General features: G+C 47.6%; 2 protein-coding genes and 1 long non-coding RNA gene across 3 annotated transcripts; 1 reads left to right on the top strand and 2 right to left on the bottom strand.

Annotated features, from left to right (window-relative positions):
• Positions 1-5,764: 5,764 nt before the first annotated feature.
• On the top strand, positions 5,765-9,220 carry LOC117854454 (linoleate 9S-lipoxygenase 2). Its single transcript, XM_034736645.2, has 7 exons — positions 5,765-6,076; positions 6,185-6,477; positions 6,580-6,817; positions 6,911-7,249; positions 7,340-7,425; positions 7,503-8,185; positions 8,280-9,220. The coding sequence occupies exons 1-7, from the start codon at positions 5,884-5,886 to the stop codon at positions 9,049-9,051; spliced, it is 2,604 nt and encodes an 867-aa protein (XP_034592536.1). The 5' UTR covers positions 5,765-5,883; the 3' UTR covers positions 9,052-9,220.
• Positions 9,221-9,610: 390 nt separating this feature from the next.
• On the bottom strand, positions 9,611-12,054 carry LOC117854455 (uncharacterized). Its single transcript, XR_004640311.2, has 2 exons — positions 11,157-12,054; positions 9,611-9,926 (listed from the first exon to the last, which is right to left on the bottom strand). It is a non-coding gene; the product is annotated as an uncharacterized lncRNA (long non-coding RNA).
• Positions 12,055-13,327: 1,273 nt separating this feature from the next.
• LOC140222755 (anthocyanin regulatory Lc protein-like) lies at positions 13,328-14,367 on the bottom strand. Its single transcript, XM_072293863.1, has 3 exons — positions 14,203-14,367; positions 13,672-14,097; positions 13,328-13,539 (listed from the first exon to the last, which is right to left on the bottom strand). Exons 1-3 carry the CDS (start codon positions 14,311-14,313, stop codon positions 13,468-13,470), a joined length of 609 nt encoding a protein of 202 aa, XP_072149964.1. The 5' UTR covers positions 14,314-14,367; the 3' UTR covers positions 13,328-13,467.
• Positions 14,368-15,623: the final 1,256 nt, after the last annotated feature.

Genomic DNA, 15,623 nt, shown 5'->3' with positions numbered 1-15,623 from the left:
GTAGGAGTTGCATGTTTACTCTCTGCTACAACTATAAGGATGGTGGACGGGGCAGGGTTGGTAACACTTTGGTGGTCGGATGGTTGCCCCGTCTGTCTATGAAAACTTGCTAAGGCTCGACAGTGGTGGTGTTCGTGATCAAGTGTTTGAAAGTACTAGCCTCATACTTAGTATGGGATGAGGAAGCCTAGTACCTGATTGAACCTAGACGTGAGCGGTCGCCCCATTGTTCTTGGAACGGAGTTTCCCCTGCTGGTTGTCGCACGTGGTGGCAAAGCGTGGTCACAGAACGGCAGAGACCGGGTCTGTGGAACCTTGCACCAAAGGAAATGGGCCCGACACGGGTTAGGGGATTGATGGGGAAGGCCGACACAGGAAGCGACCTCCGGGTGCGCGGATGTCGTGGGGCTAGGTTCACCATGCATGGTTAAAGAACTCGAATCGATTCGTCTGCCTCTCACAGTTTGAGATTACTTGATCGCTATGTCACTCTGAGTAAATGAGGAATCTGATAATGGAAATGTTGTTGTTTTTATCTACACATCTTGAGTGGTTCGATGTTTGCTTAGAGTAGGTTGCACAACCTAGACTGGTAAGTAAATCTAGAACCGGAGCTAAAACTTGAAAATAGGGTACTTAGTGCTTTTGGCAAAACAAACCCCTCAGCCAAGAAGCCTTGCATGTCTAGTTGGAAGAGTAGTTGGCTCCTCCCCGGTTAAGTCTTGTTGAGCTTAGTAGCTCAGCCTTGTTGTGGCTCCTGTTTTCAGGTGAAGTTGCAGTTCCCGACCCCTCCCTTGTTGGCGCTTGGCCGCCCCAGCTCCCGCCAGGCTGGACGGTCGAGTGGGACCCCTCCTCGGACGGCGAGGAGAGGACTCAGTGATGTTCTGGTTGGCCTCGCCCGGACGTCCGACCCCGACGAAGTCTTCCGCTAGCTTTCTCTGTTGATCTTTGTTGTAAACCCTAATGTTGGATTTTATGGTGGAACCAAAAGGGGTAAAACTTGTTGGAAGCTGTGGACTTGTTGTATTCTCTGTAACCGCTCGCCTTGTGTGAGTTTGCTGAACTCGATCCTGTTTAAGTGGTTAAATCGGATGAAGTCCGACGGCGCTTCGTGTTGGCTTGAGTTAACCAGGGGTGTCGCATGTTAGGCGGCTAAACTCTGATTAATCAAGCTAATCCGAGGTGGTTCCGCCACAGTTATGCGTATAAGTTATGTATATTATAAAAGTTATACTACAAAATTTATCACATAAATTATTGTCAATAAAGAATTATATGTATAAATCGTGTGTGTAAGTTATAATTTTTAAAAATAAAATTCGAAGTTGTCCATTAGAAATTGGACGTAGAAGTGGTACGCATAAGTTTTGCATGTATCAAAGTTATGCTAAAAAATTATCTTATAACTAGCTGTTAGTATGAAATTATGTGTCGAAGTTATGTGTATAAGTTGTGGTATTCAAAAAATGGAAAGTTGCGGGAATTAAAGTTTCCGAAAAAGGAAAGTTCGGAGGGAGTGGAGTGGGCTGTTGGGAATCGTTGGTTGGAAGCACTACTGGCGCGCACTGGTTAGCACGACCCTGAGAAATCTACCAACATATAATTCATATGGTAAGCTTGTCCGGCCACTTAAAGTTAATCCATGACTTGACAAGCCTCTTTACCTACAAAATCGGATGAAGATGGTCTTTACATAAAAACTGTAGTCGGAGAAATTTAGTTCCAAAACAGTGGTTGATAACCACAACTTTAACGTGTTAGATTTTTTATTTGAAATTATTTAGGTGCTCGGATAACTGACATTCATAAGCTACAGACAATATATTAATTAAGCATCCACACGGCTCTTTCAAATCAGCTCCAACTCCAACTTATTCTACTACTAGTCCATCAACCCCTGCTCCCGCACGGGCTAATATTTTAAGAGCTATTGTATTTAAAAATTAAATGCATAACTAATAATCAAAATTATTTACCTACTACACTCTCATTTTTTCAATACTTCAACATAATAATCATATAGATATGTACTTATCTTTGCCCAGTTGCGATTAATTTTTAATTAGTAATTGTTCTATACACTTTTCATTCACATTCACACTTTTTTCATTTTGTATCGCACCTCTATACATTATGTTTAGCATAAAAATTAATATTTTTCATCAATTCCTCACATACATGTATAAATGGTCTAAATGGTGACACTCATCATGTGTAGATACTTTAACTTAGTATTTCTATATTCACAATGACATAAATAAGTAATTTAGAATCATATATTAATTTACTTTTGCATATTTCTGTATTATGCACATGAAGATAATTTGATTAAGGTTTAGGTGTTTACTTTAGGTTATTTTTAATAACGACATACGTGGGTACCTAAGATACAAATTACAACGACATTTTATGTTATGTTTTATTAATGATATGTATGAGTAAATTGAATGAAAATTATGGGGTTATTTTAGATTATTTTTTATAATGACCGAGCTCGATAATTTAAATATAGGTTTGGAGTTTATTTTGAATATTTTCATAATAATAGTGGTGGGTAAATTTTTAGAAAATATAATAGAACAATGACTATGATTATTATAGTTTACAGGATTGATTTTTTTTTTATTTTTGTGAGAATTTATAGGATTTGTCTTTTTTTTTCTAGCATGTCTCGTGGGAACTAATGTGGAGTCTCTAATGGAAAAAAATGAGACCACATCTCTATAAAACTATTACGTTGAGCTACCTCTCATTTGTTAAATATTCGAATGCGATACTTTTGTAGATATATACTTATTATTTTATCTGATTGTGACATATTTTAGTTATTAATTACTCTATAATATTTTTATCCACATTTATAATCTTTAACTTTTCACTTTACATTGCATGTATGCACTTGAATTTGTTTAATGAACCCAATAACCCATCGTTCGCCTAAGATAAAAAATGATTAGTCAAATCACTAATTTTAAGCTATAATTTTAACATAGAAATCTATATTCTCATCACTTCCTCTATATATTTATAAATAGTGACACACATCATACGTATATATCTTAATTATTATATCATATACCAATAGTGTAAGAAATAGACAATTTAGAATCATATATTGTTGTATATTTTTAATTAAGGTGATTTGGATTCAAATGTAGGGTTACCTTATGTTATTTTTTTTAATAATAGTATACATGGGTAATATAGATGTAAATTTAAGGGATTACTTTAAGTTTTTTAAGTATTAGTGGTGGGCAATTTAGTTGCAAATTTAGGGAGTTATTTTAAATATTGTTTATAAATGGCATAAGTGGGTAATTTTGATGAAGATTAGGGGTTACTTTAGTTAATTTTATATAATGGCAGAGGTTAGTAATTTAGATATAGATTTAGGGGGTTACTTTAGGCTATTTTTATAATGGCATTGGTGGGTAATTTTTTAGAAAACACAATAGATTCAATGGCTACGAATGATTTGAGTCTACCAATTGATGGCCAGATGTTTTGCTTTTTTATAAGAATTTCTAGAATTTCTCTCTTCTTTTTAGAGTGTCCATCTAGTAATCCTAGGTGGCTTCAATTGAAAGCTTCAAAATCAATTAGTAAGATTTAACGCTGTAGGACATGGAAACGAAAATTATACATGTACACCGCGTGGCAAGCGCGGTTAGCAGCCTTTCAAACTATATGTCAAACTTTGAAAATTATACATGCACGAAAAAGGAAAAACACTTCCACGTACACATGGGAACATGGACTTGGCTGACTTCAATGCACGTCCCCGTGTTCCAAGTTCCAACCACCAACTCGCGTGCGTCGCATGGGGAAATGGCAAAGCTCAGCTGCTAGCCTGCCATGCAAAAAAAAATAAAAAAAAGGAACCAGGATTCGCTAATCCAATTTTGCAGTTCATCCTTTTCTGCAGTCAACTGTACTGCTCTGATCCAGGCCAAACTCTCGATATATCTCCACACCAGCTGATTTCGAGGTGGAAGACGAGATATATTTGGAAATCAAAACTAGCCGGGCGCCGCGCTGCAAGCGTACGTGCAGGTGTGCTTTGATCCGCTGTTAGTATTTGCCTGTGATCATTCATGATTGCATCGGTCTAAACCCTGGATTATATTCAGCATGTAATCAAGACCCACTCGGCCATCCATTATTTCCGCCCAGACGATCTGGAGAGCTTCAAGCCCGGCTAGCACTAGAATATGATGTCATGATGCACGAATCTTATCTCCTAGTACAACGCTTTGCATGTTTTATAAGCATGCGGCGTTAGGTGGAGAAGACGCTGCCATGCATATGACCCTTCCAATTTCTGTAGTGGACAAATATGCCAGTGCCAGACAGCCACAGCTTATACTTTGTACTACGATTCCACATCAGCTAAATTTTGAGGCACCCAATGTACCTAACCTTGCTAACCAGCCCGTCCAATATATGTGCTGCTCGCATTGACATGTCCATTTTGGACACACTTAGCATTCTTTCTGTTCACCCATCTATTATTTGAAGCTTAGGTCTCCTTTTGCACTTACAACGATGGTGAAAAAATTGTTCAGTTTGTCCTGGATTGCCCTGGAAAATGCGACCATTCCACACTTGCACTGCTTCCTATGTAGATCAAGGCCTAATCTGAAGAATATACGTTTTTCAAAAAAAAAAATGAAAAATGGTCTCTCTTGAATAACACTTACTAGGACATACACTACAAGACTTGTAGTTTTCCCCAATGGTGTCTTTGCATAAACGGCCAACAGTGATAGTACATTTGATTCACTAGCTAAGAAAACTGTGGGTAATGAGCTTGTGGAGATTATATTGTAGGTAGTTGCAAAAACTGTAGGGAAAGATGTAAACTTATACTACAAACCCTGCTGGCCACTTAAGAAAAAAAATACTAATAGTGCTAATACTGCTGGCTACTTCAAAAAAACTATTGGGAAAGATGTAGATTCTTGTAGTACGTAGAAGTACATATGAACGATAAAGTCACTAAATATATAGCACAAGCTAATTAAGCCTTCATCTTCTTTAATTTTGCGCCTCTTGCATATCATGAGAGCTTTATCTATGGAAAAGAACTTGTGCAACAAACTTACTCTGTGAACATCATTTTTAGCTTACACGAGCCAGTGAATAAAATGATCCTAGGCCTTGCTTTGGATCCATGGCTAAGTTGGCTAGGATTTAAAATAGAATGTTGTTGGTCGAGTGTTAAAACCTGATCGATACAATACAATAAAATGATTTGGTCACCAGCAGAAGATCTATCACCATGCAAACTAGATTCTCTCTATAATAGGTCTATACATATGGCATCATAAATGAAGATATACTTAGTTGGGAAAATTTTGTGCAAAGGTGCCATGATACTTCCCCGAATAAACCAGTAAAATTCTGCACGGTACGGTGTTTACTGGAGGAAAAGTTGGTAACTCCAGTGTCAAATTTAGGTACACCTCAAGTTTGTAACTCAAGTGTGAACAAAATTATTTATAGACGTGCGATATGAGCCCACCCCTGCGTGCGCGCCACATTTTTGGCGCAATTCTAATTCTTTAAGGAAATCATAATGTGCCATCTCTGACAATTGATCAGTAATTTTGGAGTTGAATATAATTTTGAGCCCATGCAGCGCGTGCAACACGAACTGGCAGGTCAGTAGATGCCATTATCTTATCCTAAATGGAGATTTGATCTGATTATCATAAACTTCACTCCATGAGTTCAGGCACTCAGCTCACCCTCCAACTCTATAAGTAGCCTGCAGCTACGCAGGTCTCTCACACAACACGAACAGCAAGCAAAGCCTGCAACTGCAATCTGTGCTAAGCAACGTAGTAGCAGGCTAGCAGCTAGGCACTAGGTGAAGCGAAGATGTTCGGAGGGATCATCGGGGGTCTGACCGGGAACAAGAATGGCCGGCTCAACGGCTCGGTGGTGCTCATGCGCAAGAGCGTCCTCGGCTTTGACGTCACCAGCATGGGCGCCACCGTCATCGACAACATCGGCGAGTTCCTCGGCCGCGGCGTCACCTGCCAGCTCATCAGCTCCACCGTCGTCGACCCAAGTGAGCATTCTCTTGGTTTCATTTTGATTTTACACATGGGTTAGCTGCTTGCATCGAATGCGTGCGTTGCGTGACGCTGACCCGAACTGGCGGCCGGCGAATGCGCAGACAACGGCAACCGCGGCAAGGTGTGCGCGGAGGCGAGCCTGGAGCAGTGGCTGACGTCCCTGCCGTCGCTGACGTCCAGCGAGTCCAAGTTCGGCGTGACGTTCGAGTGGGAGGTGGAGAAGCTGGGCGTGCCGGGCGCCATCATCGTAAAGAACAACCACGCCTCCGAGTTCTTCCTCAAGACCATCACCCTCGACGACGTCCCCGGCCGCGGCACCATCGTCTTCGTCGCCAACTCATGGGTCTACCCGCAGTCCAAGTACCGCTACAGCCGCGTCTTCTTCGCCAACGACGTCAGTGATGGATGATGCTTCAACTCTCCGACGTGAGTCGCCAACTCAACTCATCGGTTTTTTTCTACTGACACGGTCGGGGAATGCATTGCATTATTGCAGACGTACCTGCCGAGCCGGATGCCGGCGGCGCTCAAGCCCTACCGCGACGACGAGCTCCGGAACCTCCGGGGCGACGACCAGCAGGGCCCGTACCAGGAACACGACCGCGTCTACCGCTACGACGTCTACAACGACCTCGGCCTGCCCGACTCCGGCAACCCGCGCCCCACCCTCGGCGGCTCCGGGGACCTCCCCTACCCGCGTCGCTGCCGCACCGGCCGGGAGCCCACCAAATCCGGTTCGTCTCCGATCCCGTGTCCCCCTTTTGTTTTCCCCGTTTCAGCCTACGGATGCAGGCAAATATTTTAACTTGGCACTTGGAACGACGCAGACCCCAGCTGCGAGAGCAGGCTGACGCTGGTCGAGGGCGACATCTACGTGCCGCGCGACGAGCGGTTCGGGCACATCAAGAAGTCGGACTTCTACGGCTACGCGATCAAGGCGCTGGTGAACGCCGTCGTGCCTGCCATTCGCACCTACGTGGACCTCTCGCCCGGCGAGTTCGACTCCTTCGGGGACATCATCAGGCTCTACGAGGGCGGAATCAAACTGCCCGAGATCCCTGCCCTCGAGGAGCTGCGGAAGCAGTTCCCGCTCCAGCTCGTCAAGGATGTCCTCCCCGTCGGCGGCGACTACCTCCTCAAGCTCCCCATGCCGCAAATCATCAAAGGTAAAGTTTGTTCGCAGCAGCTGAGCTAAGCACCGTCCATCTCTGCGTGCAAACGCGGCACCGTTCATCTCGATCATTGTGGCTATGCAGAGGACAAGACAGCTTGGATGACCGACGAGGAGTTTGGACGGGAGACTCTCGCCGGCGTCAACCCCATGCTCATCAGACGTCTCACCGTAAGTGAACAATAGATCCAGACCCATGGACCTTGAGGCTTGAATATGGCTTCCCTAATTCTTTGCGTGTTCATCAGGAATTCCCTCCGAGAAGCACTCTTGACCCGAGCAAGTACGGCGACCACACGAGCACCATCACGGCGGCGCACATCGAGAGGAACCTCGAGGGCCTCACCGTGCAGCAGGCGCTCGACGGCAACCGGCTCTACATCCTGGATCACCACGACAACTTCATGCCATTCCTGCTCAAATTCAACAGCCTAGACGGCAACTTCATCTACGCGACGAGGACCCTACTGTTCCTGCGCTCCGACGGCACGCTCGCGCCGGTGGCCATCGAGCTGAGCCTACCCGAGCTTAAGGACGGCCTGACCACCGCGAAGAGCACGGTGTACACGCCCACGTCGACGACCGGCGCCGAGGCGTGGGTGTGGCACCTCGCCAAAGCCTACGCCAACGTGAACGACTACTGCTGGCACCAGCTGATCAGCCACTGGCTCAACACCCACGCCGTGATGGAGCCCTTCGTCATCGCCACCAACCGGCAGCTCAGCGTGGCGCACCCCGTGCACAAGCTGCTGCTGCCCCACTACCGCGACACCATGAACATCAACTCCAACGCGCGCCAGATGCTCGTCAACGCCGGCGGCATCTTCGAGACGACTGTCTTCCCCCGCAAATACACCTTCGAGATGTCCTCCGTCATCTATAAGAACTGGAACTTCACCGAGCAGGCTCTCCCCGACGACCTAATCAAGAGGTTAGTCCTCCTGGCACGTTGGCATCAACACCAACGCATAATTTCAAAACGAGTTCAAAGCAGGATGATCAGTTGCAAATGTGCAATGCTGCAGAGGCATGGCGGTGGCCGACCCATCGAGCCGGTACAAGGTGCGGCTTCTGATTGAGGACTACCCGTACGCGTCCGACGGGCTGGCGATCTGGCACGCCATCGAGCAGTGGGTGACGGAGTACCTGGCCATCTACTACCCCAACGACGGCGTGCTCCATGCCGACGTCGAGCTGCAGGCATGGTGGAAGGAGGTGCGTGAGGTCGGGCACGCCGACATCAAGGACGCTTCCTGGTGGCCCAAGATGCAGACGGTGGCGGAGCTGGCCAAAGCCTGCGCCACCATCATCTGGATCGCGTCGGCGCTCCACGCCGCCGTCAACTTCGGGCAGTACCCATACGCGGGGTACCTCCCGAACCGGCCGTCGGTTAGCCGGAAGCCGATGCCGGTGCCAGGCACGGAGGAGTACGCGGAGCTGGAGCGCAACCCGGAGAAGGTGTTCGTGCGCACCATCACGAGCCAGTTCCAGGCCCTCGTCGGCATCTCGCTGCTGGAGATCCTGTCCAGCCACTCCTCCGACGAGGTGTACCTGGGCCAGCGCGACACGCCGGAGTGGACGTCGGATGCCAAGGCGCAGGAGGCGTTCAAGCGGTTCGGAGCGCGGCTCACGGAGATAGAGAAACGTGCGATGACCATGAACGCCGATCCGCGGCTCAAGAACCGCAACGGCCCGGCCAAGTTCCCCTACACTCTGCTCTACCCCAACACCTCCGACAAGAAGGGCGACGCCGCTGGCATCACTGCCAAGGGCATCCCCAATAGCATATCCATCTGAGTTTAGGAGCCAATGCATTCATCATGCATCTGTGCATGGAAGCAGGAAGCTGTGTTCTCTCGGTTTCATCTATGTTGTGTAATAGGCGTGGAAGCCACTACAATAATACCCTTCAGTTCACCAATAATGAAGTTAATGTGGCCGCTTCAAAAAAAAAAATTAAGCCGCTTCAAAAAAGTGAAGTAAATGTGTTCCTTCTGTTTTCTCTTAAGGCCAGTCTCAATGGAAGTTTCATAGGGGTTTCATGAGCATTAAATTTGTTGCCACATCAGCAAAATTGCTGACTTAGCAAGATCATTATGAGGGGAGTTTCATCAGGAGAGGGAGAAGTTTCATCCCCATGACACTCAACTGGCACAATGCAATGAAACTATGCAGACTGGCCTAATGGAGTATATGCCAGGTCAGGCCTAACAAGTACATATTTGCAGCGTGAAAAGGGGCAAAACTGTATTTCTTCCTTTCTTCTCTTTTATATGTATAAATGTTTTGAGTATAACTGTATAAGCAGGCTCATCTGTGCAAATCCCAACTAGACGCTCACATGACCTCACTAGAATTCAACACACACCTCAAAATTTGAGGTTCATTAGATACCCATCCTTTTCACATTGCTAGAGTTCAAAGCAGCGAAGTAGCAAAAGATGATGCAGTCAGCTGATGCCAATTTATCAATTTCCCTAAACGACTGAGGAACTAGTGCAAAGCCAAGAGAAGCATCAAATCAGGGCAGAGTAACCTCAGCTAACATACCTGCAGACTTAACCTGCTCGCAGGACTCCTCAGTGATCTCCTTACACCAGATCTTCTTTCCACCGGATTTTGCTTCAACTCGTCGTTCATTCGAATAGCCTCCGGTGCCATCACATACGCTGCTGCTCAAAGAGGGGGGAAATACACAATCAGAGCTCCAAAAAGATGGCAAAAACTATGAGGCCTCAATGTACTCTGAAATGCTGAACAACAAAAATTGGTTCAAGAGGATGTTCAAAGTTTGAAATAGAGACGACTCAAAGAACAGAAACTTGCACGTGTGGCCATACCTTCCAATGCTTCCATTGAACCACATGGCAAAGAAGATAAAACTTTTCTAGTTTCTTTATCCAACAACATACCAACATTTTTTGTGTCCTATTTATCTCCTAATCTTTTGGAAATAATCATACCAAGGAATGATGCTGTACTAGTACTATCATTGCAGTTGCAGCAATACCAACCATATAAGATTTTTTTTTCCTGTACTGCTCCAGCCTTCAAGCATGGTTTATTCAGGTTTCGTGGCCATAGATGCAAGTCAGTTGATCCTTGAGAGTGCCTCTAGGCAGCTTTGGTAAATTTTCCTGAGAAAGAGAGGCTCAGGGTTGAACCGAGCACCGCATCATGTGTCAAGCAAAGGTGTGATCCATGTAATGGTCGATCAACATCGTATGGCATGATGGAAAAAGGACAAAACAGGAGGGACAATCGCTGTTGGAGCATAAGTGAATTGTCTACCTTTTCCTATTAGCTTAAGCTTTTGAATTGAACTGATTGGTGCATGCAACTCAATGGTTGCCATTGTACCGTGCACTGCATAAAGCATACCCATCCAAGATCGTGAAGGAAGGGCTTGGTCCTAGTTTTGCTTGGTGCAGTAACCTATCCACTTGTGTTCCGAGAGTTTCTGAAGGACCGAAAGGGCGACCAGAGGGGGGTGAATGGGAGCCTATAAAAATTCTCAACGAGAACAAGGCCTATGTCCCAAACGCAACCCCAAAGCACACCGTGCGTTCAATCGTCAAGATGACGCAAATCAACTCGTGACCAGCTCACCCTAGGAACGATAAGAGACGCACAAGACATAACAGAAGCGAGATATGAATTGACTCCAACAAGTTTTCTCAACACCCGGTTAACCAAGATTACTACTTGCTAATTATCTAACTAAGCATGCATAATCAAAGATTAATTTAAGTGCTAGGCATGACTAGCAAAGAGTGATAAAAAAAACTAACGCAAGTAGCACTGATTAGCAAGAGACACTAGAGATTAAAATGCTAAACAAAATAACAAAGATTAATTAGCAATGGCATGAATCAACTAACGACCCAAAAGGAGGTGCTCACTGTGCTGGACGTTCGCATGGTCTGCTAGTGGATTTTTTTCTTGCGGTCTGGTGCTCCTGATGACCTGCGCTGGCCCACTTGGCCTGGTGGCCGGCCTGAGCAGCAAGCAGGCTTGAACTGGGCCGCGTGCTGCTGCCACCTCGCCCGGGCCTGCTTGGCATACGCTGGGCCTCAAGCACCTGAGCACAGCTGGGCCACCTTTCACACGCGAGCTGGACTGCTGACCAGGCTGCTCGCTCCACGCACGTGAGCGCCTGCTGCCTGCCCCTTCCCGGTGGAACGATTCCTGCGAATGAACAGAGACGAACAGAACAAGAACACAAGAAGAACAAGAAGAACAGCCGAGACTTCAAATCATAAGATCTCCTCCCATACTTGACAGATCGAGATGAAACTTGAGACAAGGATGCAAAACCCCAAGAGCAAAAAGATCTATAAAGCAAATCCTGAAAAACTCAAGTATACATCACTAATCTTGGAGAAAACCGAAACCCTAACTCAAGAACACGATTTGGAAGAAATTCAAAATCCAAGCTGGATCCGTGAGAGATTTAGAAGGGGATCATATCAAAGATGCTCTCCAAGGTCTTAGCAACATTTCCCTTCAACCAATCTCACAAGATTCGGGCTCAAATGTGATGACGAAAATTCCCCAAAAATAGTTGCGAAAATAGGGAAAAAGAAAAACGCTCGGAAAATAAAGATTTAGCACGATTTGAGACAACAAACAAAGCTAAATCACGAGAACATCTTCTATACAAGAACAGGACTAGCCTCCTCCCTTCATCCACCCACTAAAGATGAAGAAATCAAGAGAAAAGAGTAATCACTCTCTAATCTCCCTCTCTCCTCTCACTTTAAGCACATGACTAGCCTCTAAGGAAATAGATAATGAGTTGCTAAGCAAAGAGGTGCTGAAATAACCAGCCCCCATCCCTATTTATAGTCCAGGACGAAAGACTATAATACCCCTACAGCTACAACTAAGATAACTACCAACGCAGGGGCATTTTGGTCCAAGTTTTTATCCGCACATCGGACGGACACGCCGCTTCACGACTTTGCTTCGCCTCGACGCAAGCTTCGCGATGACGCCACGTGCCCTCCTTCTCGAAGCTCCGGCCGCACCGGGCTCGCCCCCGGTTTTGAGGCCCAAACCGGGAAACCTGCCTGCGCAGTGGTTTTGAGGCCCAAACCACCCAAACCGTCCATTGACGCGTGTCCGGCCTCCGCCAAGCCTCCCGCTTGACTCGACCGACACCGTTTCCATCCTATCATGCCCTCTCGCCATTCCGTGCACCATGTGGACCGCCCGTGACTTCGCCCAGACTCCTCGGGTCCATCGGTCCAAGCCTACTCGTGTTCATCCTTCACCGCCCTTGGTCCATCGGCATGAACCTTTCGCTTGACTTTCACCGCACGCCGTCGACCGCCACGTCGCATCCTACACCTGCACATCACAAGCCAAGAGCAACATCAAACCAACACAACGTTGTCAATCACTCATCATCCAAGGGTGACCACCATTGGTCCTCAATCTCCCCCTTGATGAGTGCATTGACAACACCCCACAAATTCATAGTATAGAAACAGAAAAACAAGAAACTCAAAATAGAAAAATCTCAGTCCCCTAAGATAAGGGCAACGGCTCTACACAACTGAGACAAAATCATGTGATCCCTCAAGAAGAGGCAGAAAACGGGCTCAACACCAATCACATGAAAATCCAAACTCAAATCAAAAACCGGCTCCTCAAGAAGAGTTAAACATAAGAGTATAACAAGAGTATAACAACTCATAAATACTCCCCCTGAACATACGCACTCCCCCTGAAATCATGCATACATGCAAAGTCTCCCCCTTAATAGATGAAAGAGTTTGTGTAGATTTCTCTCCCCCTTGTTGACAATGTAAAGTGTTGTCAATGCACTCATCAAGGGGACAGTCAATCACTCATCATCCAAGGGTGACTACCATTGGTCCTCAGTCTCCGATTCAATAGGGATGCTTGTATTCTAAGATATTTATTCTTTCAGGGTAGGTTATTTTCAAAAAATTCTTTCAGGGTAGGCAATACGCTCAGAGGTAAGTGACATACTCATTGATAGCTAGGCGGTTGTGGTGATTTTGTCAATCTTAAGAACTGTCGGGATAATCTCGCCGAGTTGCTCATAGTGTAGCACGCATGTTCATAAGGTGATTGTTCAAAGAAAAAATATGAAATGAGTGCACCCCATTTGCAAAAATAGGATTCACAAGGAACGTGTTCATGGAACTTCTATGTACATCGATATAGAACTTGAGCTGCCCCTCATCGCTTCCCTATAGCTTTACGGAGGGCCTCGCTGATCATCCACGGCACAACGGCAGCTGAGCCGGCAAACTGCAGAAACTCAACAGAAACAGCAGCATCAGTAAAACAAAACTCGAACCAACAAACTAATGGAGAGCTAACTGCTAACCAGAACCTACTACATTGCATTGCAATTCCCATGTCTTAATGATCCGGTGATACCTGAGCCCGTATCTTCAGCCCCATGAACCCATCCGGTGCCGATGCCTGAACCGAGAGAACGTCCAGTTGCAGGCTCTTGATGGCGTCGAACACTCGCGTCATTAGAAGCTCTTCCCACCGGCACTGCACCTCCACGAGCACCTCCTTGTCCGAGACGGTGACGGTGACGTTGCTGGTGCTGTCCTTGGAGAGGGCCCGTGGGTGGTGCTCCCTCTCCACGTCACCGCCGAGCTCCGAGCCCTTCCTCTTGGAGCCCGCGGCACAGACTTTCTTCCTGACGGCCTCATCGTCATGGCGCCTTGTTGCCCTCGTTGTTTCGGATGGGCGCGAGATTATGGGTTCCCTGCTGGATTCTAGCTCTTGTACCCTTCGTTGAAGCTCCTTGAGGTACGCTATCGTTTCGGCAAGGATCGATGCTTTGTCCACCTGCAACACAATCAAAAAAGTTCAAAATGTATCAGAAAGTTCAGAATGCAAGGATTACATGCAAGTGAACGTACACGGTACACCGAAAAATGTGTGCGTTATTACCTTGTGAATGGAGGGAACCAATGACTTGAGAACGAGGAACATCTCGTTGAGCTTCTCCCGGCGCTTCCTCTCCGACATGACGTGGTTCTTGACGCCACTTTCTTGGGCCATTCTCGTCGTGCCGCCGCCGCCATTGTTCGCCGCCCAAGCTCCGCCGGCCACCGCTTTCTTCAGCAGCTTCTGTGGCTCTTCGACGACCGGCACAGCCACTTCATTGGAGTCCGACTCCGGCCTCGCCCAGGCCGTAAAGCTCGTGGCGCGAGAGCCGTCAACGAGAGCGCTTGAGGTGGCGGCGGCGTTAGTAGTAGCAGGCCCCGGCGCCGGCTGCTGCGAAGAGGGGACTTCGAAAGACCCGTCCATGATCCAGGTATCCTCGAGTGGCTGCACGTCCATTTCCTCGCAGAGGCTGTAGAATTCGTCGATCTCCTTGGTGATTTGCTCGAGGCTTCCATCTGACAGGCTCTCCGCTTCGCCTAGCTCCTGTCCGCCGGCGATCATCGCTTCCATGGCAATGTGATCGAGGTCCTCGAACACGATAATGTCGGCGGGCTTGCCGGTTTCGTTTGCTGACGGGCTGGAGCTCGGCTCCTGCGAGCATGCCGGAAACTGCATCTCGCAGAAAGATGCAGTGGCTCGGCTGACCAAGCTTGGATCCTCCACCACCTGGCAATAGCACCAAGTTTGGTTAAATGATTAATAAATCCATTATCGCAGCAAAAACCTCAGGTTTAAGGTAATCCCAAGAAGTTTCTTCTGATCTTGTAACAGTTACAAAATCAGATCCGAAGTATACCCTGGTGAAGGGGTGGCGAGCGGCGGCGGTGGGGGATGGCGAGCGGCGGCGGCGGGGAGGGGTGGCGAGCGGCGGCGGCGGGGGATGGCGAGCGGCGGCGCGGAGGGGTGGCGAGCGGCGGCGGCAAGGAGGGGTGGCGAGCGGCGGCGGCGGGGGATGGCGAGCGGCGGCGGTGAGGGGTGGCGAGCGGCGGCGGCGGGGGATGGCGAGCGGCGGCGGGGAGGGGTGGCGAGCGGCGGCGGCAGGGAGGGGTGGCGAGCGGCGGCGGGGAGGGGTGGCGAGCGGCGGGGGCGGGGGATGGAGAGGGACGGCGCGCGGCGGGGGATGGAGAGCGGTTCCTGCTAGGAGGAACGGGAACAGGATGATAATGACCCACGTTCGGATGAGCTGGTATAAAAATCGGAAAACACCAGTTCGTGAACCAGCCGCGCGTGAGCGCACCGATAGGCTCGGGTACATATATATATAGGATTATACTATACAATACCCTGGGTACGGAATAATCTATTCCGTACCCGAGCTCACCCGCGCGTCCCAATCGCCCAATCGGACCTCCGGTCCTAATCCCCCGCCGGTTTTTCCTCTCCCGTGTTCCGGTTTTTTTTTCCGGCTTTTTCCCGTCTTCAGT

The sequence above is a fragment of the Setaria viridis genome, chromosome 5 (assembly GCF_005286985.2).
Source record: "Setaria viridis chromosome 5, Setaria_viridis_v4.0, whole genome shotgun sequence".
Lineage (NCBI taxonomy): Eukaryota > Viridiplantae > Streptophyta > Magnoliopsida > Poales > Poaceae > Setaria > Setaria viridis.
The sequence above is the reverse complement of the archived record's forward strand: the minus strand, read 5'-3'. Positions and strand labels throughout refer to the sequence as shown.